At 34.4% G+C, this 27,588-nt stretch overlaps 5 protein-coding genes and 1 pseudogene across 6 annotated transcripts; 4 read left to right on the forward strand and 2 right to left on the reverse strand.

Moving 5' to 3' along the window:
* Positions 1 to 492: 492 nt before the first annotated feature.
* Positions 493 to 2,838, reverse strand: LOC120140407 (annotated as a pseudogene).
* A 2,473-nt stretch (positions 2,839 to 5,311) lies between these two features.
* Positions 5,312 to 7,736, forward strand: LOC120140420 (oxalate--CoA ligase-like). Its single transcript, XM_039155407.1, has 4 exons — positions 5,312 to 5,897; positions 5,990 to 7,034; positions 7,109 to 7,212; positions 7,355 to 7,736. The coding sequence occupies exons 1-4, from the start codon at positions 5,697 to 5,699 to the stop codon at positions 7,571 to 7,573; spliced, it is 1,569 nt and encodes a 522-aa protein (XP_039011338.1). The 5' UTR covers positions 5,312 to 5,696; the 3' UTR covers positions 7,574 to 7,736.
* Positions 7,737 to 8,836: 1,100 nt separating this feature from the next.
* Positions 8,837 to 9,918, forward strand: LOC120140437 (LIM domain-containing protein PLIM2b-like). Of its 2 annotated transcripts, none has more exons than XM_039155423.1 (5): positions 8,837 to 9,034; positions 9,176 to 9,266; positions 9,371 to 9,390; positions 9,462 to 9,551; positions 9,637 to 9,918. In XM_039155423.1, exons 1-5 carry the CDS (start codon positions 8,900 to 8,902, stop codon positions 9,901 to 9,903), a joined length of 603 nt encoding a protein of 200 aa, XP_039011354.1. In that variant the 5' UTR covers positions 8,837 to 8,899; the 3' UTR covers positions 9,904 to 9,918. The 2 variants fall into 2 exon arrangements, with proteins under 2 accessions (XP_039011354.1, XP_039011353.1); XM_039155422.1 differs by having other exon boundaries at positions 8,838 to 9,034; positions 9,368 to 9,390.
* A 264-nt stretch (positions 9,919 to 10,182) lies between these two features.
* Positions 10,183 to 11,619, reverse strand: LOC120140534 (general transcription factor IIE subunit 2-like). The gene is made up of 4 exons (XM_039155503.1): positions 11,344 to 11,619; positions 11,004 to 11,135; positions 10,788 to 10,904; positions 10,183 to 10,467 (listed from the first exon to the last, which is right to left on the reverse strand). Exons 1-4 carry the CDS (start codon positions 11,482 to 11,484, stop codon positions 10,183 to 10,185), a joined length of 675 nt encoding a protein of 224 aa, XP_039011434.1. The 5' UTR covers positions 11,485 to 11,619.
* A 2,377-nt stretch (positions 11,620 to 13,996) lies between these two features.
* Positions 13,997 to 15,954, forward strand: LOC120140468 (1-aminocyclopropane-1-carboxylate synthase-like). Its single transcript, XM_039155451.1, has 4 exons — positions 13,997 to 14,207; positions 14,315 to 14,446; positions 14,526 to 14,686; positions 14,789 to 15,954. The coding sequence occupies exons 1-4, from the start codon at positions 14,061 to 14,063 to the stop codon at positions 15,783 to 15,785; spliced, it is 1,437 nt and encodes a 478-aa protein (XP_039011382.1). The 5' UTR covers positions 13,997 to 14,060; the 3' UTR covers positions 15,786 to 15,954.
* Positions 15,955 to 18,347: 2,393 nt separating this feature from the next.
* On the forward strand, positions 18,348 to 18,861 carry LOC120140535 (probable E3 ubiquitin-protein ligase RHA1A). Its single transcript, XM_039155504.1, has one exon. It carries the CDS (start codon positions 18,348 to 18,350, stop codon positions 18,858 to 18,860), a length of 513 nt encoding a protein of 170 aa, XP_039011435.1. The 3' UTR covers position 18,861.
* The last annotated feature ends 8,727 nt before the right edge of the window (positions 18,862 to 27,588 follow it).

A 27,588-nucleotide genomic window follows, 5' to 3' on the forward strand; every position in this document is an offset into this window, starting at 1 on the left:
GAAGATTATTCTATAACTTATAATAGTCAGAGAACTCAACAAAACAATGTTTTGAGAGATCATTTTATAACTTTTAATAGTCGGAAGACTCAACAAAACAACAAACTATAGTCGAGAAATCATTTGTGCACTTTATTTTAAAATTAAAATATTTAAAGTTTAACGTTAAAATCGATATACAATTTTATTTAATAACTAATGCTGTAGTTTATTCTAAACTGTTTATCTTTACCTTGAACCGATCTCGAATGTACTTAAGTTGTATCTATACCTTGAATCGAGCCTGAAATCTGAAAGTAAACTAGGATGAACTTTGAGTTTCGTGTATTGAGTCAAACTTTTAGTCTTCAAATCTGAGTAAAAAAAAGTGTTACTCATCATCCATTATTGTAGCATATATTTGTATAAAAAGATTAAAAAGATCTGATCAATGAACAAGCATACACATATCCAGCATTCACTTCGAGTTCGAATAAAACAGCTAACCAAAGAACTCGCGGTATAGCAAAACAACAGTTAAAACAACTGCAATACTCGATCAACCGTTACTGTAACTTCAATTTTAAAGGAAAAAGAAAAAGATGATTGAAACAACACAAGTTCTTATGATACATACTAGTAATGCAGTTTCTTCATTTCTCAGATTCTTGAAAGCAAAGGTTTTTTCATGTCGGATCCACCCCCTCCATTATTTGCTTGTCGTTTTTCTTTGGCTTTTGTCAGAACCTTGTGCACTTCATCAAAGTGAGGATTTGTAGCATTTCTTGTATTCTCAATCCATTGCTGAACTTTCTTGTAAGGATCCAATAACCTATCCCAATCCGACTCATCCAAAAGCTACACCGAAGAAATTGTATAAATCACACGAGAGGCATGAAAAGTTAATTATGAGTATGTTTTGAGAAGAAACATATTTATGGGAGCACAGCTCAATCTTTATCATAGAATATTATGTTTCACCAAAGAAGTAATGCAAATGACAAAAATAAAGAATTCAGGTATGGACAAAAATATTGATTCAATACAAATATACCTCAAGTTGCATTATGTCACAAACAAGGCTAAGATCGGCTATAGATGGTTGGTTTCCACCGAGCAAAAAACGGCCATTATCCTTGAGCCAAATAGACTATCTTTGACAAAGATGCGGATAAAAATTTCTCACCTTCAGCAGCTGCTTCTGGATCGAATGGACGGCCAAGCACAGGCGCCAGAAGCCCAGAACAGTATTACGAACAATTGTGACTAAAAACAGAAGCATCGAGTTCAAAAGCCATATCTCACCAGAGGAAAGGAGGCATTGATATGCATAACCACAACAGAAGCATATTTACATACAAGTTAACATATCGACATAGATAACCAAAAATGATTCATGTTTACAAAAAAGCACACATATAGTAATGCAAGAGAAGCCAGAAGTACAGAATAGAAGGTCTTAGCATCTCTGATATCCCAATGTTGTAAGGAAAAAAAGAGCACCGATCTAATGCTTGAAACCCCTATTCGTAACAGCATTGATCCACAAAGGTAAACATGCTATAAAACAAGAAAGCAGATACAAAACAACATTATCCTACCACTTCAATTACTAATAACCGTGAACAAGCAAGAAAAATTTAAAGAGTTTAATCCATTGTAGCATTAAAAATACACCAGGACCAGGACGTAAGTTGGAGTGATGCCAATCCAAAACGGAGTGTATCTTACTTCTCTTGAAAACATCTGGATACCTTGAAACACAGAAACAAAAACTTGTAACAATCAGGGTGGCATATCCGAACTGAATGGAAAGTATGCTAAATTATATCAATAGTCCCAAGATTGAACTGCATAATTTTCAGTAACACAGTAACCCATAAGCACACTGATAGCGGCACATAAGTTAGTTACTCCTTCCAATGTTAACATCATAAAACACCAAGCCATCGACATACCATCGAAGTTGTTCAGCCATCCATATGAAAACATGGAATAACACCGTAAATTCAAATTCTAATAAATAAGTATCCGTGCCTATAAATGCTGAGCAAAAATTCCAACAAATAACCTAGTAAGAAATTCAAATTCAACATGATTATCCATCTCCTCAATCCGCTATATTGTCGGAGACACCATGTCAAATAGAAAATAAATAACAAATAATCTGCTAAAGAAAAAGCAATTACACTTACCAATGATCTGCAACTCCAGGAAATGAACAAGCAAGATAGGTAAGAATAGCATGACTGCAAAAGAAAAAAAAATTAACATATCTGGAATCTTCGAACAAAGGGAACAGGAAGGGGGTCTTCAATTACCTCTCAAACAGCTTAAATCTTCCATCAACAATGGCCGGCAGCTGCTTCATGGGATTAATTTCTGCAACAAAACCATTGAAATAAAACAATAACACTCTGTCGTTAGTCAATTCCTTCCAAAAATTCACAATTTCTAGAATCTCATAAAACAACTCAAATGATAAGGGAAGAATGAACGGCCTGCGTATTCAGGAGTTAAATGCTGACGCTTCGCGATATCTACTCTGACCTCCTCATAGTTTATACCATTTACCCTAATTAAAAAAAAGGAGAGAAGTTAATAAAATTTTCAAATGAGAAGAAAAACCCGGATAATATTTCAAAAAAGGTCGGAAAAAAAGTACTTGCAGAAGATGAGGACAGCTCGAACTGGCTGAGACATGCGATCTGCATATACGTTGAGCTTCATCTTTATACTTCCCTCTCTATTTTATTAATTTTTGCTTACCTTCCTTCTTTGTTTAGTTTGACTTGCGTTCCCCTTACTCATTTCATTTCTTCAGCTGCACATTCACCTTGGCGGTGTTTGATCGGTTGGTTGTTTAGTTTGCCCCCTAAAATTATACTTTATTTTCACTCTAGTACCTAAATTTTCTTTTATTCATTCTGACCTTTTCTTTTCGTGAAACACGCTATTTTACTTATATTTGCGTTAATAAAAAAAAAGTGATACTCTTGAAACTTATCACGTGAGGTACCAAAATATTAATAAAATATAATTTTAATAAGAAAAAATATTATTTAATTTAAAATTTTAGTTGACTTATGAATTATTTTATACAATAATTGAATTTGTCGGCTTTCAATTTCACAATTAATTCGAATGTATTTTATTTTTCAAAAGTAAAATTATATATTTAAAATAACTACAAAATATATACACAAAATAATTTATCTTATTAATTAAAAGGATTATTATTGTTTCACATATTTAAGAATCAACACCTACAAAAATATTCAAAAATCATTATCGAATTTATTCATTCAGACAGTATCATATACTCACATATCACAAATTGTATGACATATCAAATCATATTATTAAGTTTCAGCATATAGTGCTGGTGGTGGGGAAAGCTCGAGCCTTTCAGGTGGCAGCTGGCGTTAGTTTAAAGCGGAGATGTATTAACTTACAAATTTAATTTTTTTTCAATTAATTAATTATTTTTATTTTAAAATTTTATTTATGTTTATTCGAAAAAAATTATATTAATAAATATATATATTACTATCTTAAAAAATATTTTTAGATCATAAATAGATGATTGTGGCGGGTCATACAAGACAGTTAAGCAGCTGTCTAGACCCTAGGATAGTGGAACTTCGGGTTTTCACCGAGGGAATCAAACTTGCGATTCAAAAGGACTGGCTGTCAATTAGTGAGGTCGGGTTTTTAGTCAAGTTGATATGATTTAAAAAATATTTTTTTATCTAAAACTTGATCCGAATTAGGTTTAGGGTAACTTTATCTGACTCATATTTTAAGATAAAAATTTAAATCTAACTCGATCTGACTGAAATATATATATATATATATATATTATTAATTGTATGTCCATCTTAGTTGGTAAAAGCGTAAGGCTTTTAATATTGTGGTCGTAGGATCTAGTCTCACGGTGAACAATTAATAATTCTGATTGTCGGAGGTCTCTCACGGAAGCTGCTCTCAACCTGGAGTTAGGGGCAGCCTACTATTTTACCTCTTCCTTACCCTATTACATATGAAAATAGAGTCAACTAATTTATTGAAAAATATATATAAAAAGATATTATTGTAATTATTCTAAAATATAAAACATAATTATATTATTTTTTGGGTTGAATTTGATATTTTTCATTATAAATCCGAACTCAACCTAATATAAACTCTTTTTTTTTAATAAAATCTAATTTATTATGATTGAATTATATCGAATTTTATCTAATTTGAGTCAAAGGGGAAGCAGCGGGTATCGTTAACAAGCTTGTGAGGCAAAAACTAGATTTATCGATGGTGGGTCTTCATCTCCGTGAGGCGTAGGCCTTATTAGCAAATAATAGCAGGCTTCAAGTACGCTTTGTAAGAAGGGAGGCAAATGGTAAAATCAAATTAATAAAATATTTTAAATTAAAATCAAATTAATAAAATATATATAAAAAAATTATCATTATTATTATATTATAATATTATTCATGATTAATTTATTTAAAATTAAATAATGATGAAATTGGTAAAATTTTTAAGTATAAAAATTAAATTATTTTAAATTAAAATCAAATTAATAAAATATATATAAAAAAATTATCATTATTATTATATTATAATATTGCCATTACTACTAAAATTTAACAAAAATTTAATAATCACTCTCCAAAATAAAAGAAATGAATTTTATAGAAAAAATAGTAAAGTATACAAATTTTCCTTCTGCTATTAAAAGTTATAAATTAATTCTAATTATAGGGAGTTGTTTTGTTGAATTCATTGAAAGTTACAAAATGATCACATGATTATTTTTAATGTTCTAAAATCGTCATTTTTTGTTAAAAAATCACAGTCATCTAAACTGGACATTAACATGTTGATTGATATATTATAGTTGTTTGAGAATATGAGATTAAATTTTTATCATATTTTAGTTATCAGGTTAATGTCCAGCTTAAACTATCGTTAATATTTTGAACGAAAAATGACGAATTTAAAACGTAATAAATAATCAAATAAACAATTTATAAGTTTTAATAGATAAAATACTCAACAAAATAATTTTTTTATAATTAAAAATATTTTATAACTTCTAATAATAAAAAATTCAACAAAACGGTATCAAAAGATCATTGGTGTATTAACGTAGAATGACAAAAATCCATAACGTTATTATGGTCGTTTAGAACTTCCGTGTCGTAGGCAAACACGGGAGAGCTCGGGACCCATCTGATCGTCTTCGCGAGAACCAATCAACCGTCCCTGCTAAAAGAATACAAAAAACAGATTGGTTAATGGAATCGGTCAGTGCAAGATCGAATGAAAAATGGAAGCCACGTTGCACACCCAAACTGACCTTCGCCACCTCCCCCGATTGGAACCTCTCTCTTTGTTTCCTTCCCATAATTCCCTTGCTCTATAGCTCGGGCCCCATCTGATATTCTAGTCGAGGACCAAATCAACCACCGTAGCAAAAAGAAAACAAACCAGTTAAAGGAATCGAACAGTGCAGATTGATTGAAGAATGGCCGACACATGCACACCTCTCAACGCTAAGCACACCCAAACTGACCGTCAAACCATTCGCCACCTTCCCCGCTTGAAGCCTCCCTCTTTATTTCCTTTATAGCTCTCTCACCCCAAACAAAATATTTCATTCATCCACGAATTTTGATTACGAAATTGTTGATTTCTTCTCCTTTTTTTCGACTATGGAGACCGTAACTTTAACAGGATTACTGAAGAAAGCTGCTGCAGAGTTTCCCTTAAGGAGAGCTGTTTCGGTGGCCGGGAAATTTGATTTAACTCATGCCCGATTTCAACAACTCGTTGATCACGCTGCCTCTCTACTCATCGCCTCCGGGATTAATTCCGGTGACGTCGTCGCTCTTACTTTCCCGAACACCGTCGAGGTTCGTATACTTTCTTCATTTTGTTTTGTTTTATTAAGTGATGAAATAAAATTAGTTTTTTTTTTTTTATATTTTTCCATTTCTTTTTACAGTTTGTAATAATGTTTTTGGCTGTAATTCGTTGCCGAGCAACCGCCGCGCCGTTAAACCCATCTTACACGGCGGAGGAATTCGAGTTCTACCTTTACGATTCAGAATCCAAGCTTTTATTAGTCCCAGCCGAAGGCATCAAGCCGGCTCAAGCTGCCGCTTCCAAGCTCAACATCCCCCACGTGTCGGCTACTCTCCACCACGAAACTTCCAAAATCATTCTCTCCTCTAACCCCGAGTCAAATCTCGACTCAGTCAACACACTCGTAAATGACCCTGCTGACATCTCACTGTTCCTCCACACTTCCGGGACCACCAGCCGCCCCAAGGGTGTCTCTTTGACTCAGCTCAATCTAGCCACCTCTGTTTTGAACATTAAATCGGTTTACAAACTCACCGAGTCCGACTCCACAGTCATCGTGCTCCCCTTATTTCACGTGCATGGCCTGTTAGCTGGCTTTCTGAGTTCACTCATATCCGGGGCCGCCGTGACTCTACCCGCCGCAGGGAGATTCTCCGCGTCGACGTTTTGGACGGACATGATTAAATACAACGCCACGTGGTACACTGCTGTCCCTACTATACACCAGATCATATTGGACCGCCACGAGAGCAAGCCGGAACAGTCTTACCCCAAGCTGAGGTTTATCAGGAGCTGCAGCGCATCATTGGCGCCGAGTATTTTGGCTCGGTTGGAAGCGGCATTCGGCACACCGGTTCTCGAGGCTTACGCCATGACCGAGGCGTCTCATCTCATGGCGTCGAACCCGTTACCGGAATGCGGCCCGCATAAAGCCGGATCGGTCGGGAAACCCGTGGGTCAAGAAATGGCGATTCTGAACGAAAAAGGAGAGATTCAACCGGCCGATGCTAAAGGAGAGGTTTGCATCAGAGGATTGAACGTGACAAAGGGTTATAAGAACAATCCCGAGGCTAACAAAACGGCTTTTCTATTCGGTTGGTTCCACACCGGTGACGTCGGGTTTTTCGATTCCGATGGGTACTTGCATCTTGTGGGTCGGATCAAAGAGCTTATTAACCGTGGAGGTACGATTTAATGCTGAAAGACTCGTAATCTTTGATTGGTTTTTGTTCGGTTTATTCACTTTTCAATTTTTCAGGTGAGAAAATTTCTCCGATTGAGGTAGACGCAGTGCTACTGGCTCATCCCGATCTTGCACAAGCAGTTTCCTTTGGTGTTCCTGATGAGAAATACGGGGAAGAGGTAAAAGAAATCTTCTTTCATGCTAAAAAGAACAAACGAAACTCATTGTGCAAAAATATGAATTTTTTTTCCTGGATTGATGTTATGTTTTTGTCTCTAACACAGTGTTCTTCCTCTGCTGTGTCTTGTTCCAAATGAATAGATAAATTGTGCAGTGATTCCAAAGGAAGGAGTAAGCTTGAAAGAGGAAGAAGTCCTGCAGTATTGCAAGAAGAATCTTGCTAGTTTCAAGGTCCCAAAGAAGGTTTTCATCACCGATTTTGTGCCGAAAACCGCCACCGGCAAAATCCAGCGCAGGATCGTGGCAGAGCATTTCTTGGCTCAAATCTCAGCTGCCAAAGTTCCCAAATTTGGAGCTTGATTCATCATTATTTTGATTTATGAATACTTCTTTGGACCTTTGCATGGTGGCAAGGATCTGGTTATTATTTAATTCATATGTGCTTCCAATGCTTCATATGTTGTTTCATAGGCGAGCATTCAAGTTCATAGGTTCTTCCAATGTTGTATTTAATATAAATATTTGTTAAAGATTGTAATTTGAATTTTATTTAGTTAAATTGAAAAAAAAATATAATATGATTCTTGGTGAAGAAATAAATTAAAATAAAAAAATGAGGTTATGTAATACATGTCAAGGTACTTTAGTTTATTATTTAGTGTTTTATACACGTACAGTATTAGATATATATATCTATGGTTTTTAGGTTTTAAGACAGGGTTTGATACTTTTATATGACATGTTTATGGTCTACTGTGCGTTTCTCTATGTTTCTTTACAAAAGGATTTTTTTATATTTTAAAATCTGTATTATTTTTCTTTATTATTTCGCAGTCGATTATTTACTATTAACCATAATGATATTTTAATTTAATTTAATTATTATCTTACAGAATTCAAATTAAAATTGTTTTCATAAATTTCATATTACAATTATTAAATAAATTAAATTTAAGTATCATAATAATGGAAAAGCATTGACATATGAAGATTTTTTATCACCAAGTTTATATGAATAAGCCTCTGCAAAAATGTTACTTCATTGTAAACACAATGTGTTATTCCATATGAGTCAGCTCAAGTATAGAAATAGTTATGGATGGATAGATGGGTTGGATAGTATCAGTCGCATCCTGATAAATTTTAAATTTATTCTTAATCATAAACTTTGAACTAAGAGAAAATAAATGAATAAATATGAATAATTTGACTAACTGATTCAATGTGCTTATCTGTTACATATGTTAAAATTTTAATATAAAAAAATTGATGTACAAGTGACATTATTAGAAAAGATTTATTGGGAAAAAATCCACCATTGATATATGAAATAATTATCCTAAATATATAAACTTGGTCAGCATACAACCTTGCATCTCCGTTCTTCAATGGAAACAAGACCCTATTCTTAGTGTGTTAGCTAGAGATGAACCTTCGATTCCGTACCCTTGACAAGCGACGATTCATGTCATACACTTATGCTTCTTCCCTGTTTTCAACATTAACTAATTAAAGTAAGTTTGCATGCTATGGCCCTGAGTCAGATCAGTTCCCTATATCAATGCTTGGAGATGAAGCTCCAGAAACTCATCCTCTTGTCTTCCGCAAACCCTTTTCTATTTTTCTTTAAAAAAAATTGCCATTTTTATTCGCCATCTGCGCCTAAGATTTTCATCGGAGAAGAAGATGGCATTCAGTGGGACAACAGAGAAATGCACGTCTTGTGATAAGACTGTTCATTTCTACGATATGATATCTGCCAATGGAGCCCCTTATCACAAGACTTGCTTCAGATGCACTAAATGCAATGGACTTCTCGTGGTACGTATCTATATTTTACCCTTCATTCGATAATGGAACAACTCGATTAATACGATTATACTTTGAAGACGATGATCTGATGAGCTTTAGGCTTTGATGGTATGAAAATGGATGATCACGGTTCATTATGCTTTGAAACAGATGAGCACATATTGTGCAAGGGATGGAGTCCTTTACTGCAAGCCTCACTTTGAGCAAGTCTGCAAGGCGACCGGCACTTATACATCCAAAGGTGAGATTTAAATCAAGAAAATAGATAAATATATTTGTATTTAACATTCATCTCCGGTCGAAAATTCCGGCTAACCATGGTTTTTTTTAATGATTTTTCAGATAAACCTAAGCCAAATGGACTGGTAAACTCGGTTAAAACTTTGTATTATTTGCCAATGTGGATATAAATATTCATATTATTTTACTTATACAGCAAAGGGCTCCAAGCAAAGTTGCAGCCATGTTCTCTGGCACTCAAGATAAATGTGGAGTCTGCAAGAAAACTTGCTACCCGTTGGAGAAGGTCTGCTGTTTAGATTACTTTTTTTAAGTATTCGACATAAACTTAGACATGAATACAAAGATATGATCGGAGAAATTAATTGCAGGTGACCGTGGAAGGAGAAATATATCATAAGAACTGCTTCAGGTGTGCTCATGGAGGTTGCTTTCTTACAACATCGTCCTATGCTGCATTAGATGGCTTCCTCTACTGCAAGCACCATTTCTCCCAGTTGTTCAAGGAGAAGGGAAGTTACACTCACCTCACAAAAACAACTTCGATGAAGAAAACCGCAGACGGAGACAGAGATGAATCCGATCACGAAGCAGAGAGTGCCCAAACCGAGGCTCAAACGGCTGGGGAAGACCAATGATGGAAATACTTACAGACTTGAACCTTCATGGGAGATTGAGCTTTAAAATCTCATTATTGGGTGTTTGATCCTTGTTTTCTTATAATAAATAAACATATATGTTCTGAACTCTTTTGCGTGGAGATTTTAAGAGATTTTATTTTGATTTAAGCTTATATTTTTATTAATATCATTATAAATAGTATGAAATATACTGTTTGAAATTATAATTATATTTGTATTCAAAATTTCAAATAATAATAAATGAATAATTAAAAAATGTTACCCTCTATCAATAAATCATGTGCAATAGGCCTTCTTCTGCTGCCTAGGCTTCGGCTTGAAGGAAATGCCTTGCACTTGAGCAGCAGCTCTTCTCTTCGCTGTGTTCGTGGCAGGTTTCATTCCAATCTTCTGCAGATCTTTCTCGATATTGAGCATGTCTCGTGGCAATTCGATTGACCGGAGTAACCTTTTAATGTCGTCGTCCACCTCCATATTTACCCTAGGTTCGTTGGGGAAGACGGTTTCATCGTTAAAGTCGAAATCGGATAGATGCCAAATGTGATCGGCAGATTTCAAAGCCTACAAAATGAAAATTTCAAAACGATATGGAAACTTAAATATGACGGCTAAAGGTATATAAATATTGCAGCACATTTCTGCAAACGCTGCAAATTTTGTCATTTGTGAAGTTTTTTTTAATGCAAAGAATTAGCGACGTTTAGAGAGTAAATGCTGCTAAAAACCTGTTTTGATGTAGTGTTTCTTTAGCATAGTCTGGGGGTTATTAATTAGTATCTATTCAATGACAATACGTATCTGTTCAATGTGTTCAAAACGATATGGAAACTTAAATATGGATATAGGATTAAATAGATAGTGAAGGAAAATATCACCTTCACCTTCAAGTCTTCCATCGCATTCGGGTACGTATCCTTGAGATCTATAACAGCGATGCCTTGTATATATTCCCGAATCAAGACAAGAAGCTCATCCTTGTTCTTTACATCATGCTTAGCCTGCAAGAAGAACATATACAAAATTGCAATCCTTTAAACTAAGCAATGCTGGCAATGCCTGCCTATTACAAGTTTGGAGAATCGACCAAGTAATGTCACCTTGTAAGAGAAGCGCTTTCCATCGAAATTTACTTTAGGATTTTTCCTTAAACCCTCAAGAACATCTCTGTTGCCATTGACATCAACATAACATGCTTCATTGATCTGTTCTGGTGTGAATGCTTGCCTTGTATGCAACAATGAATACATATTGCAATTTCTCAAACAAAAGCAAATTTGATGCATATTGCATAACAGATTCATCGTCTGAGCCAGTAAAACAAGAGTTTACAGGGATACTTGCAAACAATAAAGATGATATACAAATGGGAACAAGGGATAATACTCTGATTATACAGATCAAACACAAAAAGATTAAATTAAAAAAGGTTATAAAAACCTGAAAAAGAATGTCAATTACACGCTTCATCTGAGCTCCAACAGTAGCATTCCTGATGCTGTTAATATGCTGAAGCCTCTTGGTATCATTGGGAAAGGGCGAGGCAGCAGCAGGTGCCGATCTCAGAGTTGCGGTGCTCATATTTGGTGCAGAAGACCTTTTCAATCTTGAGAACTATTTGAGAACGGGAGTCACAACCAGCAATGGAGAACTGGAGGTAAGGTTTTGATCGGAACGGAAAAGGAAGATGATAGCAGCGGCGGACGTAAGGTGAGGGTTTTGGGGGGAGGAAAAGAGGAGAAGGCTTTCTATGCAAGAAAAGAGGTAGAAATGTGCTTATCTAAAACGATTGTGAAACTTGTTGGCCAAGGTTGAGTACACGTGATCCAGTTTTCTCGCACACGATAATTGTTTTTATTTATTTTTCTCCTTTTTGCCATTTTCTCTCGTGATTCCTTGAAATGCAAGGGAAAATGGGTAAATCACACAGTCCTTGAACTTTTCCTGGGTTTAAATAAAAGCTATACTTTTTCTGAATATTTTAATTCGGTTTTCAAACTAGATGGTTATATTTTAGTTCTAATTTTGGAGCGTGACATGAATTCCACATGATTATTGAAATAAAGTTTAGTGAGTTAAGGGATGGGCATGTGATTTGATTTGATCTTATAGGATCAAACTTTTTTTAAAAAAAAATTAAATTAGGTTAGGTTGAGTTCGAGTTTAAAGTTAAAAATATATGATACGAACTCATTCCTTATATATTCAGAGTTAATTATAATAATAGATATATGCATTTTTTTCCAATTAGATACCTATTTTAGTAAAACAAAAATTATATAAAATTGTATCAAGTTGAATCATATTAAGTACGATTTTTTACATTAAAATTAGAATTTAATTTCCAATAGTGTAAAATCTTAAATTTAAATTGAATCGAGTAATAAATAAAAATAAAAATTTTAAATCAAATTCGAGTGGAATAAAGATTTAACCCGATTCAAATCATACCCATTCCCAACACGTAAACTACAAAGAGAATAATAGTATGATGCAGTTTTACAATTGGACAACTTTTGTCAAAACTATAATTAGACATAACAAATACTACACAATTTTAGAACTCTACGAAGCAGCCAACTAATCCATTATATATATATATATATATATATATAGTGGTGGTGTTGAGTGCCACCATCCACTATAAGAAACTTTTTTGAAATGGTCTCTCTACCTTATGCTTTTACCATTTCAAACATTGCATCAATGATTGATTTAAGATGATATGAAAAAAAGGATATTTATAAAAATAATAAATTGTATTAATATTATACTAAAAAATTAATAAGAAATTCTAAAATTTAAAAGAAGTGGTATCGTTCACTCTAATGGACACATATTTTTGTCTTGTAATAATAAGTATCATAATTAGTTAATTACCTCTTAAATAATCAATATTATTATTATGTGTTTCTTTTAAATACTAAGTCGCTTTAGTGCCAAAGCGAGTTGAAATATTATTATTATTATAGGGGGCATTGCAGGTAAGCAGATTGAGACTTTGTACTGAATCTGATAGATTAAAATATTACACGAGCAAGTTTGACATAAAAGATTCTTAAAAACTGAAGTCGGTCGACTTCTTTCCCTAATTAATATATTGTCGGTGAGATTAGTGTCGGATTATACACCAAATACTTTGCCTCCCTCGTGTCGGATTGTCGGCATGCTTACTGCAAATATGAACACTCTTTTCGTGGCTTACAGCCAATGCTTCAAAGTGTTGATTCCACTAATCTTTGTATTTCTTTATATAATTTTCAGCGTTGTTGAGCTTGTCTTATTTACACAAAAAGGGTAAAATATTTGCATTAATTAAGTGAAGAATGTCCAACGGTTAGGGACGACAGCACCCAGGACTGGTGTGTTTAGTAGCCTTCAATTTTTTGAACAACCTGACGGCCATCGGAGGCTGGACTTTTGGTTCACGGAGCATGTTTAACACATGAAAATTACAACAAAAATATGGTCGGACAAGACGAAAACTCTTACCGTTTACTGATGGTCATATTGTTATTGATTTTTTGATGCAATTCCATAATCAGCTGTAGCTGTAATAAAAATCAACTATATCAAAGCAAATATGATAATCAAAATATATTAAGATAAAATTCATAATACAGTATAATTTAAAATCCATATAAATATGGAGAGAACCAACAATATATTTAAGTTAAAATAAATTTGAACAAAAAATTATACATGCTTTGTAGGAGATAAAATTTGAATTTATATATCAATATTTTCGAAACTTAATCTAACTATTACATCATAGCCTCTTTGTCTAATACTAATCTAATTCTTAAAATATGTATTTAAGTGTTTAATAATATTCCACATCATCTTATTTTTATTTATTCTTGCGAATTCCTAACTGTGTAATAATATTTAAAATTTTAAAACATTTACTAGTACACCCTGTCATGCACTTTTATTTTGTAAGAGACAATAGCAAATTTGTTTAATGGTTGGGGACCCCTATCAAAGCATCTGTTGTAGTTTACCACTTTCATAGAACTTTCTTATACACAGATAATCACAACACACTATAAATAGAGCTTGCAGCAGCCAAACAAGACACCAACAACTAATCTACTCTTTCTGATCTCTAACTATTTGTTTCCTTCCCCAAGGATAAAACATTCCTTTTTTTGAAGATGGCTGCCATTTCAAAGATTGCAACAGGCAATGGTCATGCTGAAAACTCTCCTTATTTCGATGGGTGGAAAGCATACGAGGCCAACCCTTTTCATCCCGTCGATAGACCAGATGGTGTTATTCAGATGGGGCTAGCTGAGAATCAGGTACGTTGAAATCTCCATGGATTTTAGTTGTTTTCACTACAATTTATTTTCTTTGCTCCTCGTCTCTAATGGAAACCCCGTGTTGTTCTTGCTCTTTCAACCTTCAGCTTTGCTTTGATTTCATTGAAAAGTGGCTCATGGAACACCCGGAAGCTTCACTGTGTACTGCTGAAGGTGTAAACAAATTCAAGGAGGCGGCACTTTTCCAGGATTATCATGGCTTGCCTGAGTTCAGACAAGTATGGAAAATTTATAATTATTACAGTAACATAGATGTTAGTTTATAGACTGAATTAATCTGTATTACTTTTCCAACAGGCTGTTGCAAAATTTATGGGGAAAGTGAGGGGAGATAGAGTAAAATTCGATCCGAATCGGATTGTTATGAGCGGCGGAGCCAATGGTGCTCATGAAATGGTTGCCTTTTGTTTGGCTGATCCCGGTGAAGCATTTCTGATTCCTACTCCTTATTATCCAGGGTAATGCATTATTTCTTTTAATTCGAGTTGGAGTTTGGGTTTGAGTTTCGAGAAGTGATTTTCAATGGGGTTAAGGTTTAAATCTATTGCATTCCTTTGCAGATTTGATCGGGACTTGAGGTGGAGAACTGGTGTGGAACTTGTTCCTGTCGTTTGTGAGAGTGCCAATGATTTCAAGATCACCATTGATGCTTTGGAAGCTGCATATGAGAAAGCACAAGAAGCTAACCTCCGAGTCAAGGGTTTGCTCATAACGAATCCATCAAATCCATTGGGAACTTTCATGGACAAGGATACCTTAAAGAACATCATAAGCTTCATAAACAAAAAGAACATCCATTTGATAGGCGACGAGATATATGCCGCCACAGTTTTCACGGAGCCCGAGTTCGTCAGCATATCGGAAATCATCGAACAAGTCGAATGCAACCGTGATTTGATCCACATCGTTTACAGTCTCTCAAAGGACATGGGGTTCCCCGGATTCAGAATCGGCATCGTATATTCATACAATGACGCAGTGATGAACTGTGCCCGCAAAATGTCGAGCTTCGGGCTGGTGTCTTCTCAAACACAACACTTAATCGCCTCAATGCTATCGGACGATGAGTTCGTTGACGATTTCGTCGACGAAATGAAACAACGGTTGCTCAAAAGGCACAAGTATTTCACTTGGAGATTAGAACAAGTTGGTATCGGTTCATTGAAGAGCAATGCCGGGCTGTTTATCTGGATGGATTTGCGTAAGCTCTTGAAAGAGAAAACGTTCGAAGCCGAGATGGAACTGTGGCGAGTGATCATCAATGATGTTAAGCTCAATGTTTCGCCGGGATCTTCGTTCCACTGCTATGAACCGGGGTGGTTCAGGGTTTGCTTTGCTAACATGGATGATAACTCCATGGAAGTTGCTTTGTCTAGGATCAGAAACTTCATGATCAAGAACAACGAGACCGTGATTCCACATCGGAACAAATTATGGAGGCGAACCAGCCTTAAGCTCAGCTTATCTCGAAGAATGGACGATTTCATCATGTCGCCGAGCATCTTGTCTCCTCACTCTCCTTTACCTCAGTCGCCGCTCGTCCGAGCCCGGACTTAAATCGGAGGTACAACTGAATCCGAACGGACCCTTTCATATATATACACTAGGCTTTAGATATCACCATTCTTTCCCATGGAGATAACCCATACAAGAGGGACCTATGAATTAATGTGCAAAACAAAGGATTGTTTCTTGAATATCTTTTTACATTAGCAAGTATGCATTTTGTTGATATTAATATAACATTTATACTTTTTGTATTTATTAAATATACTGTTTTTTAATAATAATTTTACGTAATTTTAATCAATTTAAACCTTAAAATTTAATGATTATAATCCAATCATCTATAAACTCTAAGAACATGATATAAAATGACAATACAATCAGTAAGAGAACCACATTAAAAAGTGTGGGTCAAATAACCCCACAAAAAATTTGAAAATTTACTTTTCATATAAATAATTTATATAATTTCGACCCACAAAGCTTTTAAAAATGTTTTAAAGAAATTAACTAAAAAAATCAATCATCTCCTCACCCCTAAATATCACAAAACATCAAAATCATATAAATAACTTATATTTGTATGAAATGTATGAAATTAATAAACTCGTTAGCAGAAAAAAAGTTATTATATAGAACATTAATTTTTAAGGGTTTTTTTTTCTTCTTTATCTCATCTTCCTCTTCCTCTTTGATCTTTATTTAACCGGCAATGATATTAATCTTAATATTGGTTGACGATCACCAATGAATAATGATTATTATTTTTCTTCATATTATGTCCTTTTTCTTTTTTTTCCTAAGTTTTTTTTTTAATTTTAAATAAAAATCTTTGTTCTAGTGACACGTTTTTCTATGATCTTGTAACACGTTTATATTTCTTGTAGCTTTTTGTACATTTTTCGCATACCTTTGCAGTCGTGTTAGTGTTTGCACAAAAACTCTCACGACATTTGTTTTCTGATTGGTTTGTCGGTGATTACGTATTGTCATATCCTATCTTTGATAAAATATTTTTTGTCGATATAATCAGATTTGTGTACTAAAGTAGCCTGCCAAATTGTTTGGTTCGCTCACTACTTCTTTATCACTCGTAAAACGTCTCATTCGACATAAAACAGAGTTTTATGAATGTTAATGAGTTTTTTTTACATTCTCAATAAATGTTTTCTTTTTCTTCCTATATTTGAGTTTAATGTTTTTTGTATATGAGTTTTTTTTATTGTTCTCATTTTTCTCTCAATGTTTGGGTGCTAAGTTTAATTCATTCTATTTTTTTTATTAATGGAATACAATTACCATTATTAAAAAAACAGGTTAATATAGGAAATTGAGTATGAGAAAAATATTTGTGTGATATCAATAAATTATATCTTATATTATTTTTTGCATATAAATAACTATAATTAATTGCATCATAGTCGATTTTAACAAATCTTAATGGTCCTACACCGTTCTAATTCTAATATAATGCGGCATCGTTTCGATATTAATCAATTAAACAAAAGACCATCGAGAAGATATAATAAATAAGCAAAACAATCACCTTTAGAATAAAATATTTTTAACAAATCATAGGAACCTAAATATTAAAAAAATAAAATAAATTTAATAATATTTTATTCATAATTATTAGAAAATCTTGAGTTTTCTCTATACAATAAAAGTTAGGTTATCAATGATGAATTAATTTAACACGATAAAATGTTAGGTTCATTAAATAAGATTCGATTAAGATGATAATTCCTATAATATATCTATGTAATATTTGATCTAAATTATAAATATAGTCTAGAAATAGAATTTTCAATCCCTTACAAGAGAGAATTTTCATGGCTGGTAGTTTTAATTGACCATTACTTCTTTACGAGGTTAAATGAATATTAATTTATAACATTAGTTGTTACTATACTGATTTGATAAGTATTTGATTTTTTCTTATTTCTTAATAATTTAATTCAATCATATAATTTGAACAACTATCAACTATGAAATGAACAAATATATAGGTGACAAAGTGAAACATTTGTTAATAAATAAAATTAAGTAAAAGAGTCATTTTCATGATAAAATTTTATAACATTTAATTTTGATTAATCGACTAATATTTTGTATAAAAAACAATAAAACGAAATATATATAAAAAATAAAATATTACTAAAAAACTGATTTATATATAAAAAAATCCATAAATTTCAAAAGATTTCTAGAAATTGTTTGTTTGTTCGTCGTTTTATATCAACTTTTCCCTTAAAAAAAATTCAAACCAACGTGGCTTTGTGTTGAATAGAAATATGATATTATCCAGATAACAGTTGAAAATTGCATTGCTTGGGATAAAAGAATTCAGCGAGTAAAAACTAAAAATATATGTATTTAACCCATATATATATATATATATTAAAATTTTGGAAAATTATGTATTGTGTAAACAAAAATTTAATTAATTATATCTATTTTTATATAATAATATCTCATTTAAGGTTTAATTATATGATTTTAGTATTTGACTGCATATTCAACATAACAATCTTACTCCCAACTCTTTATATACGTCCAAACCTATACCTCTATTTCATACAACAAAACACAAAGAAATCAAAAGCTTTTCACATGGCTTATTGTACTTCAGTGGCGTCTTCATTTGCCTACTCTCAGCTTCTTCTACTAATGATATTTATCCCTATACACAATCTTCTTGTTTGCCTTCGTAAATCTATCTCCACTCTCTTTCTTCTTCTGGGTCTCTCGCATTTTATCGAACCCGACATTCCTTACCGCCACGTGACGGAAGCCGGTGTTTCCTCCTCTTCTTCTCCCACTGCGCCCTATTATGATGTCCCGCTCTTGGTTCACCTCTTCGGGGAAATTTTACCTGTCGTTAAGTTTTGTGACCTTGTCGATCCGCCGGGAAGCTGCGTCGTTTGTTTCTATGACTTTGAAGGGGAGGATGAGATTCGACGGCTGGCGAATTGTCGACATGTATTCCATCGGAGCTGCTTGGACCGTTGGATGGGAGACGATAATAAAACATGTCCACTTTGTAGAAGGAGTTTTATTCCCCATGACATGCAAGATACCTATAATGAGAGTCTTTGGTATTGGTCTGCTACGGGTAAGCATTGATTCATTGATGATTATTGTATATTTAAAATTCAAATTGAAAAACTTTCATTTCAGTCATTGTTATTAGGCTTCAATATACAAAAGATGTCCAACGTATGTCCGTTTTTCCAGGTTAGTGTCTAACGTTTTTTTGTTCCAGTTTGGTACTTAACGTTTCATTTCGTTACTCAAAATAGGTCACGTCGTGACAGACCGTTAGTTTTCTTCGTTAAATGACACATGTCACAATATGATAATTTTAAAAAATATATTTAAAATTTAAAAAAATAAAATTATATATTTTTTAAAAAAGAAAACACAAATATTTTGAAATAACCCCAAAACTTTGAAAACATTAATTTCAACCCATTAACCTTTAACCCCATCACCGAACCACCCTTCTCCGACCGGTGGTGGTGTACACCGCCGCTCCCATCGAACTCAGCAGCAACCGACGACCTTAACCCGGACTTCAGAGCACCCAAAATCGGTCACCGTCGAGCTTAATGACAAGGAAACCATTCGGTCGCCCACCTCCAACCTCGGCCACCGCTCGTCGGGAGTCATCACCGCCTAGCCCAGTGGAAGCGCCGTCCCGGGCCGGTCATAGCCCATTCATCCACTCGCCTCCAGTCGTCGCCGTTCGTGGAGGAGTGGCGTTTGAAAGCCCGACGAAAAGTCGCCATCACCGTTCGATTTTTGCAATTTTCGGCCGAAATCGCCGCCTCACCGCCACCGAAGCTGAGCTTGCTGGCCTGTCCGACCAAAACCCAACCGATTTGGTAAGTCACTATCGTCGAGAAAACGAACTTGGAAGAGTGGTGGCCGAACAGTTTAGGGGTTATGGGTTGAAATGAAGGTTTTTAAAGTTTTGGGGTTATCAAAAATTTTGTGTTTTCTTTTTTAAAAAATATATACTTTTTTAATTTTAAATAATTTTTTTAAATTATCATATTGTGACATGTGTCACTTAACGGAGAAAACTAATGGTCCGTCACAGCGTGACCCATTTTAAGTAACGAAAAACAAAAAAAACATTTGACACTAAACTGAAAAAATGAACATACGTTGGGCACATTTTGAATATTTAAGCCTTGTTATTAAAGAATATTTTTACTTCAGACACTTCATCAGTAAATGATTAACGACATCTGAGCGAACCCCTTTGTGAGGAGGCAACCCTTCACTCAAAGTTACGGACTATTTTGTCGAGTTCCTTATAAAGAGTTGTCTCACGTTCATAGATATTCTCTACTTATTCATTTGAGTGAATTTCGGGTACAAATACCCTTTTATTGAACCTCGTCTGAGCTTTCGTTTACGGAGTTGCATGGGTTACATAAACGTCATAGCGTCTGGTACTTCAATATTGGCTTGGGGCATTTTGTTTATCCTTTCTTATCCTGAAAAAAAAAACAGGAGTACCTTAGTCACTTTAGGTGAAAGCACAAGCATTAGGTTGGCCAAGAGTGGAGGACTACTTCAGGATTCTCATGGCAGTTGAATTCTCAAAGCTTAGAAGAGTGTTCAGTGTTAATGACAGAGTTATGGGTTGTTTACGATATTACGCAGTATGCTTGGCGCTTGAGGTTGGCAAAGGTTGAATTAGAATCCGATAATATTGAAGTTATCCGCATATTACACAAGTAAAGCAATGTGATGCGAGGGAACGCCATTTTTGAGGAAGTTTATATGTTATTGCAGTTTGATTGGGAGGTGAAAATTGCACATCTCCAACGTCAACGTAATGGAGCTGTTGATATGTCGTTGGCACATCTTAACTGTGGTAAGCAAGTAGTCGAAACCCTTTTCATTGTTCTTCCAAGGCAAATGAAAGTATTACTCAATCAAAAAAGCTCTCGCTGCTTTATAATAACCGATCTGATCTGTATTACTAAAAAATATATTAATTTTATTTAAATTATTTATAATTTATGTTATAAAACTAAAAGATTAACGAGGAAGACGAATAAAAATTAATAATAACAAAAATATTAATTGTAACATAAAATGTAAGATGTTAAAAATATATACTTTTAATATAAATGACAAAGTACACAAATAGTCTCCGACTATAGAATATTGTTTTGTGAAGTCCTCAACTATTAAAAGTTATAAAATGGTCGCCCGACTATTCATTATATTCCAACTTGTCCTTTTCCGTTTAAAAATTAATGACAGTATAAGTTGGACGTTAACATACTGATTGAGATATGATAAAATATGATCACATAATCTCAAACGACTATTATATCTCAGTCAGCATGTTAACATCCAGCTCAGACGATCGTTAATTTTTAACGAAAAAGAACGATTTTGGAACATAATGAATAGTCGGGTGATTATTTTATAACTTTTAATAGTCAAGGGACTCAACAAAATAATTCTCTATAATCAGGAGACTATTTTGTAAATTTTAATAGTTGTTAGACTCAACAAAATAGTATTTTATAGTTGAGGTACCATTTGGATACTTTACCCTAATATAAATTATAATAACTTTAATTAAGATAATTTTCTTTCGATTTTGGTGCTCACACTCTAAATGATCTAAAATTTTATATTTTTCATTAATTTAGAGTAAATATAAGGTAATATTTATACATGAATAACTTAAAAATTTAATAATTATTACAAATATTATCTTTATTTTTTAATATAAATAAATTTTTCGATATTTGAGTAGAAAATTTTGATTTTTATCACCGCACCACAAAGTCGTTTAATTTTTTTAAGAAAAAGAAAAAGAATTTTGTTTATTTATCTTAGTGATGAATTTTATAAATGAATGGTGCTTATTTTTAAACTTTTTAAGAAAAAAAACTTTTATGAAAAATACAAGCCCTACGGTGTAAAAGTATATATGTAATTTAATTGATTGTGGAATTATCAATAAAAGCGACCGAAAAACATCGTTTTATCACAGTCGCTGCTTCTATTTTCAATCGCGGACCTTCCCACCGCCTGAAAATTTGATAAAACTCAATATCGATGATGCTCGTCGTGTAGTGAATGGGCACGCTTCTTGTGGTGGAGTGGAATGGGATAATCTTGGTAGGCCCGTAAACTCAATACGAACGGAGCATGTTGATATTCATTTATTTAACTTTAATTGAACAAATGAGTAAACATAAACATAAACGAATAAAAAAATTATTGTTTATGTTTGTTCGTTAAGGAATGTAGTTCGTTCGTGTTCGTTTATTTAAATGATAAACGAACACAAATGAACAAATATAAACGAACGGATGTAAACGAACATAAATGAACACAATAAACGTACGTTAACAAACACAATAAATGGACATAAACGAATATAAATGAAAATATTTTTTTTTCTTTCCTAACAATTTTAGGATTATATTTTATTTAATTGTTTTGAGCTTTTTTTATTTGTATTTAAAATTAATTGAATTTTAAAATATTTATGGGTATCAGATTAAAATTTATTGGGCTTTAATATTTTAAATGGATCTAGAGAGATTGTGCTAAACATAAATAAACGCATATAAACAAGCATAAACGAACGAACATAAATGAACATAAATGAATGAACATAAACGAACATAAATGAACAAACATAAATAAACGAACATAAAAAACATATTATCGAAATATTCACGAACATAAATGAACGAACGAGCCATTTGTTCATGTTCGTTCATTTAATTAAACGAACACAAAATCTTGTTCATGTTTGTTTGTTTAATAAATAAACTAACATAAACAAACTTCTCATCGAACGGTTCGTTGAACGTTCGGTTCATTTACAGGACTAAATCTTGATTTATGAAAATTTGGTTTTACTAGGTCTGTTGATGTTTGCTCAATTCTTGAAGCTGAGGACTTTTATTAGCTTGGGATGCTGGTTTTCGTCAAATAAAACTCGAGATTGACAGTTTGGAAGCTCTCCGAATCCTTCGCAGTGAATCCAACATAATGCCCTTAAATAAGTTGGCATCTGGTGGATCTTCGGAAACGCAACTGCGTTGTTAAAATTCAACATATTCGTAGCCAAGGTAACAAAGTGGTAGACACGCTTGCTAAACCTTCATTTGGTGTTAGTTTGGAGCCCACTGTTCTTTTTATTCCTCATTCTCTGGTTCGTTCTTTATTACATGAAGATGTCAATGGGTTATAAGATTTTGGGGATGTTTGGTTTTGCAGCCATGGTTGTTTTTGTTCAACTTTTGATTTTGCTTATTATCACACGTACTATTTTTGGGGATTTTTTAATGAGATACAATAATATATTCCTTGTATGATTAACTTCAATGAATTCATACTATTTCACCGGAAAAAAATTAATTGACTGTTATTTCTAAGTCTAATTTTTGAATTGTTAAAGACTTTTATTTCTTATTCTAAGTTTTGACTTTTATAAATCTAAAGTATTTATCTTTAAATTTGAAAAGAATGTACACAAGTAAGATCCTTTTCGAAAGAACTTTCATAAATAATAGTCTAATATACTTAAACGTTTTGACAAAATAATTTTCAAAATAACAAAAATCACCGGTAACCGGTATATTTATCGATCTATAATCGGTCAAATTATATTTCTCGATCTAACACCCTTTGCAGTAAGGCGCGCCCCCTGTGGCGCGCCCCCTGCAGCGCGCTATACGCTAATTTAGCGTCACGTGGGGTAAGGCGCGCCTTATGCTGACATGGATTACACGTGGGTATAGTGAGGGTAGGATGGTAATTAAGGGTATAACGCACCGCAGGGGCTGCGCCTTACTCGTGATTCTGACACACGTCAGAAAGGCGCGGCCCCTGCGGCACGCTATACCCTTAATTACCATCCTACCCCCGCCCGTTCACACCCATCCCTCCCTATAAATACCCCCATTCTCAATCACTTTCATCACACAAAATCCTCTCAACTTCTCTCAAATACTCTTATATTCTCTTATTAAGGTATATTTTATTATATTTAGTATTTTTTAATAATTTATTTAATTATTTTAATTGTTTAATATTTTATTTAATTAATTTTTTTTGCAGATATAAAATGGAAGACAGTCTACTCTGGTTGGATGGAAATCATATATCTCGACACTTTGCTGATACGGTAACATTTTAACGTTTTAATTTAATTAATTAATTAATTTAATGCATAATTATTAGTTTAAAAATTAATTTGTGTAATTATTTATATTTTAGGAGACATATTGTATATTAGATCCTTTTATTAGGAACCGTAAGTTAGTTAAACCTACTCGTGTAATGTCTTATTTAGTAAAGGCTGGATTCGGTCACCTAGGTAGATATCAGGGTCACTGTAAGATAGAACCAGACCTTATTTATGCCTTAGTAGAGCGGTGGAGGCCGGAGACCCACACATTTCATCTTCTGTGCGGAGAGTGCGCGATCACGCTTGAGGATGTTTCTATGCACCTGGGGCTTCCGGTGGATGGAGGTGTGATATCAGGGATAGCTTCCGGTTCTTGGACTACTTTGTGTCGGGTTAGTCTAGGACGTGTCCCGAAAAATTTTAACGGTGGACGGATACCGTTAAATTGGTTAGATGCCAATTTTCGGGAGTTGAGCGAGAACGTGTCTGACGATGAAGTTAAACAGTATGCACGGGCATGCATACTGCAGCTGATATGAGGGTTGCTGATGCCAGACAAATCGTGCAACCAAGTTCACTGTATGTGGTTGCAACATCTTGGCGACTTTTATCTGGCCGGATCACTCAGTTGGGGCTCGGCAGTTTTGGCTTGCCTGTACAGGGAGATGTGTCGAGCCATTGACTACAGGCGTAATGCTATCGGCGGATGTCTCCTGCTGCTGCAGTATTGGGCATGGTATCGATTGCCCTTTTTATGTCCCGTTGTCAAGAACACATTCGTATTTCCGCTACTCCTGAGGTAATTATAAATATGATTTTGTATATTAATAATTTTATACAGTGAATAAGAAATTATTTTTCTTGAATAGGTGGTCTACTGATAGGAAAAATCATCAGGAGCTACCTGATGATTTAGAAAAAATTAGGGTGTTAATCGATCAGAAGGCTGACACACATGTATGATTTTTAATGTTTAAAAATCGATTTTAGATTATAGTTATATAATTAGATTATTATTTTGATAAAAATTATATATATATTTGTTTTAGTTTAAATGGGTGTCATATTCTACTGATGATGTGAGGGTGGTGATCTCACCTGAGTTGAGGGGCTCATCAGATGTTTGGATGGCGACGGTCCCCTTGATCTGTTATGCGACCATCGAGTGGCACTCCACTGATCGCGTGCTCCGATAATTTGGTTGTTTTCAACCAATTCCGGAAGCACATCACAATATGGATGAGTTGCATAGCACAGATAAACACGGCAAAACATATACAGATTGGCTGGTGAGGCATCATGTGTGGGTCGTGTTGTGGGAGGATCGACATCGGCGTCTTCCCCATAGAGAGCCCATTTTACTTGACCTCTTGATGGTTGCTGACGGTTATTACGAGTGGTTCAATAGTAACGGGAAACCGTTTATGCTTCCCGATGATGCATGAGGGCAGACATTTCCGCGACGACAGAGACGTGCACCGACACAACACCATCGTCCCCCGACTCATGGACGGAGAGCAGGTACTTCCGGTTCTTTCTCAGCTGCACCAGCAGGACCTTCACAGCAGCCACAGTATCCAGCGACTTACATACCGCAGACATATATGATGCATCCACCGCCTTTTCATTACTAGATGTCGTCGCCGCCTTTACCTGCTTTTATGACCCCGCCGCCGCCACCGTCACAGATGACCCCTCCTAGAGGCTATTATGGGTCTATGTTTGCAGATTCGACTTGGGGTTCATATGCTAGATATTTGGTGGGTTCAGCCTCATCACCCATGGCCGCAGCACAGATACCTCCTGTACAGTTTTCACACTCAGCGATGTTTGGGTTTTATGAGTTTTCCCAGTTTTCGCAGGCCGGTGGGATAATCAGTTATACACCTCCAGAGTCCTTATTCTATGGAGGTGCTTCATCGTCATCAGCTCCTCATCAACCTAATGTACCTACTCAGGACGACGACGACGATGACGATGATGATGGTGATGATGATGACAGCGATGAGTCACAACCTGTGATACGAAAAAATCCTCCTCGAGAACGACAACCACCGCTCTGCGGAACACTTTAACGTATTTCAATAATACTAACTTTATTGGACTTTTTAATTGTATTTTTTTATTATTTCTCATTTAATACTAACTTTATTTTGTTAAATTTGTTTGACTTTTTTTAATGTATTCAGTTAATTTTGTTTATTACCATTTAATATCAGTTATTGTAATTTGGTTATCATTTATTATTTAATACTTATGTAAGTTTGTTGTATTTAAAATTATTTTGAAATACCAAATTGTTCGATAACTTTCTTAAGTTTGTCACTTATTATCTCTTTCATTATAATCACATATAACACAAACGTCCAATCTCGTAATATTGTATCATTTTTTTAATCTTCATTAGCGATTATCGAATGACATTAAGTTGAAGTAAATGCAAATTAAAGTAGAAGAATTATTATTTGATAAACAAATACATCATTTCCTCATCAATTGTTATTTGATGGCAACAGAAGTGGACATATTTTTCAAGTGTGTCATGGGTTTCTACAATGCCCACATCTTCTGTCTTGTCTTGATCTTTCTCGAATATCCATAACGCAATGAATTCAATTGGATTTTGGACGACCACGCTCCCTTAATGAACTCGAATTTGGTACAATCGGAAGCTAATCTTGAACCTCATCAGGGTCATTACCTATGGGAGAAACTCAAATTCGTATACCTTAAAAACTTCAAATAGTAGGTAAACGAGATCCACAAAATGGTTATAGTCTTGATGTGTATGCGAGCAAGCTGCTATCACATGAGAGAATGTATACTTAAGAGCTTGAAAAAACCCGCAGTCGTACGTTCTGTCCCTTAGATTTACTCTTAACGACACATCTTCAATCCCTTGAAGAGGTCGCGGCAACTCTGTGACACGAAACATTTCATGCCTTCTAGAGAAGCTTGTTACAGACATTCCATTTGATGCAGAAATTTTTTTCTGTAGATATGCAACTAATCTAGGGTGATAGACATGACCGCCTTGCATCCAAGTTTGAGCTTATCCCCCGAGCTTTGCAAAAAGTGCCCCCAAACGAAAATATGTAGTCTTTACCAAAGTCGCTACTGGTAAGTGATGTACACCCTTTAAAGTTTAATTGATTTCCTCTGCCAAGTTGGTCGTCATGTGTCCATATCGATATCCACCATCATATGCGTTCGTCCATATTTCTTTATCGATGAGGCTGATGTAATCGTATCATTCCTCGTTCTTCGCCCGCAAATCTTGAAGCATTGATTCAAACGTTCGAGGAAGTAGTTCGTAACCTGATCAAAAAATGTATAACTTACTAACTTGTTTTCTTTGCAAAATTAAAACGATCGAAAGAAAACCAACAGCATCAGTTTCACTTACCCATGCACACAATTAATTGACGCTCTTCCTTCTTCTTGTACATTCCATGGTAGTTCGCAGCAATGTGTCGGAGACAATAACTATGTTGGACAAAGGGTGGTTGCCACATTGGACCCAAAGACTCCATTGCTGCTTTGATCCCAGCTCCGCGACCTGAAATGACACAGATGTTTTCCCTCGTGATAACACGTGCAACTAGAAGAATATTGCGATTGCCATCTTGGACAACTGCCAATAATAAAACTTGCTTGTATTTTTCATAC

The sequence above is a fragment of the Hibiscus syriacus genome, unplaced genomic scaffold (assembly GCF_006381635.1).
Source record: "Hibiscus syriacus cultivar Baekdansim isolate YM2019G1 unplaced genomic scaffold, ASM638163v2 tig00110785_pilon, whole genome shotgun sequence".
Taxonomy (NCBI): domain Eukaryota; kingdom Viridiplantae; phylum Streptophyta; class Magnoliopsida; order Malvales; family Malvaceae; genus Hibiscus; species Hibiscus syriacus.

Excerpts from the sequence above, each read along its gene's own strand:
- LOC120140420 (XM_039155407.1), top strand. The coding sequence starts at position 5,697 with ATGGAGACCGTAACTTTAACAGGATTACTGAAGAAAGCTGCTGCAGAG. Across the intron at positions 7,035-7,108 it reads AGAGCTTATTAACCGTGGAG|GTGAGAAAATTTCTCCGATT; the intron begins GTACGATTTAAT and ends TCAATTTTTCAG. Across the intron at positions 7,213-7,354 it reads ATGAGAAATACGGGGAAGAG|ATAAATTGTGCAGTGATTCC; the intron begins GTAAAAGAAATC and ends CCAAATGAATAG.
- LOC120140437 (XM_039155422.1), top strand. The coding sequence starts at position 8,900 with ATGGCATTCAGTGGGACAACAGAGAAATGCACGTCTTGTGATAAGACT. Across the intron at positions 9,267-9,367 it reads CGGCACTTATACATCCAAAG|ATAAACCTAAGCCAAATGGA; the intron begins GTGAGATTTAAA and ends ATGATTTTTCAG. Across the intron at positions 9,552-9,636 it reads CTTGCTACCCGTTGGAGAAG|GTGACCGTGGAAGGAGAAAT; the intron begins GTCTGCTGTTTA and ends AATTAATTGCAG.
- LOC120140534 (XM_039155503.1), bottom strand. The coding sequence starts at position 11,484 with ATGAGCACCGCAACTCTGAGATCGGCACCTGCTGCTGCCTCGCCCTTT. Across the intron at positions 10,905-11,003 it reads GAAAGCGCTTCTCTTACAAG|GCTAAGCATGATGTAAAGAA; the intron begins GTGACATTACTT and ends TTCTTCTTGCAG. Across the intron at positions 10,468-10,787 it reads ATGCGATGGAAGACTTGAAG|GCTTTGAAATCTGCCGATCA; the intron begins GTGAAGGTGATA and ends TTCATTTTGTAG.
- LOC120140468 (XM_039155451.1), top strand. The coding sequence starts at position 14,061 with ATGGCTGCCATTTCAAAGATTGCAACAGGCAATGGTCATGCTGAAAAC. Across the intron at positions 14,447-14,525 it reads GCTTGCCTGAGTTCAGACAA|GCTGTTGCAAAATTTATGGG; the intron begins GTATGGAAAATT and ends CTTTTCCAACAG. Across the intron at positions 14,687-14,788 it reads CCTACTCCTTATTATCCAGG|ATTTGATCGGGACTTGAGGT; the intron begins GTAATGCATTAT and ends ATTCCTTTGCAG.
- LOC120140535 (XM_039155504.1), top strand. The coding sequence starts at position 18,348 with ATGGCTTATTGTACTTCAGTGGCGTCTTCATTTGCCTACTCTCAGCTT.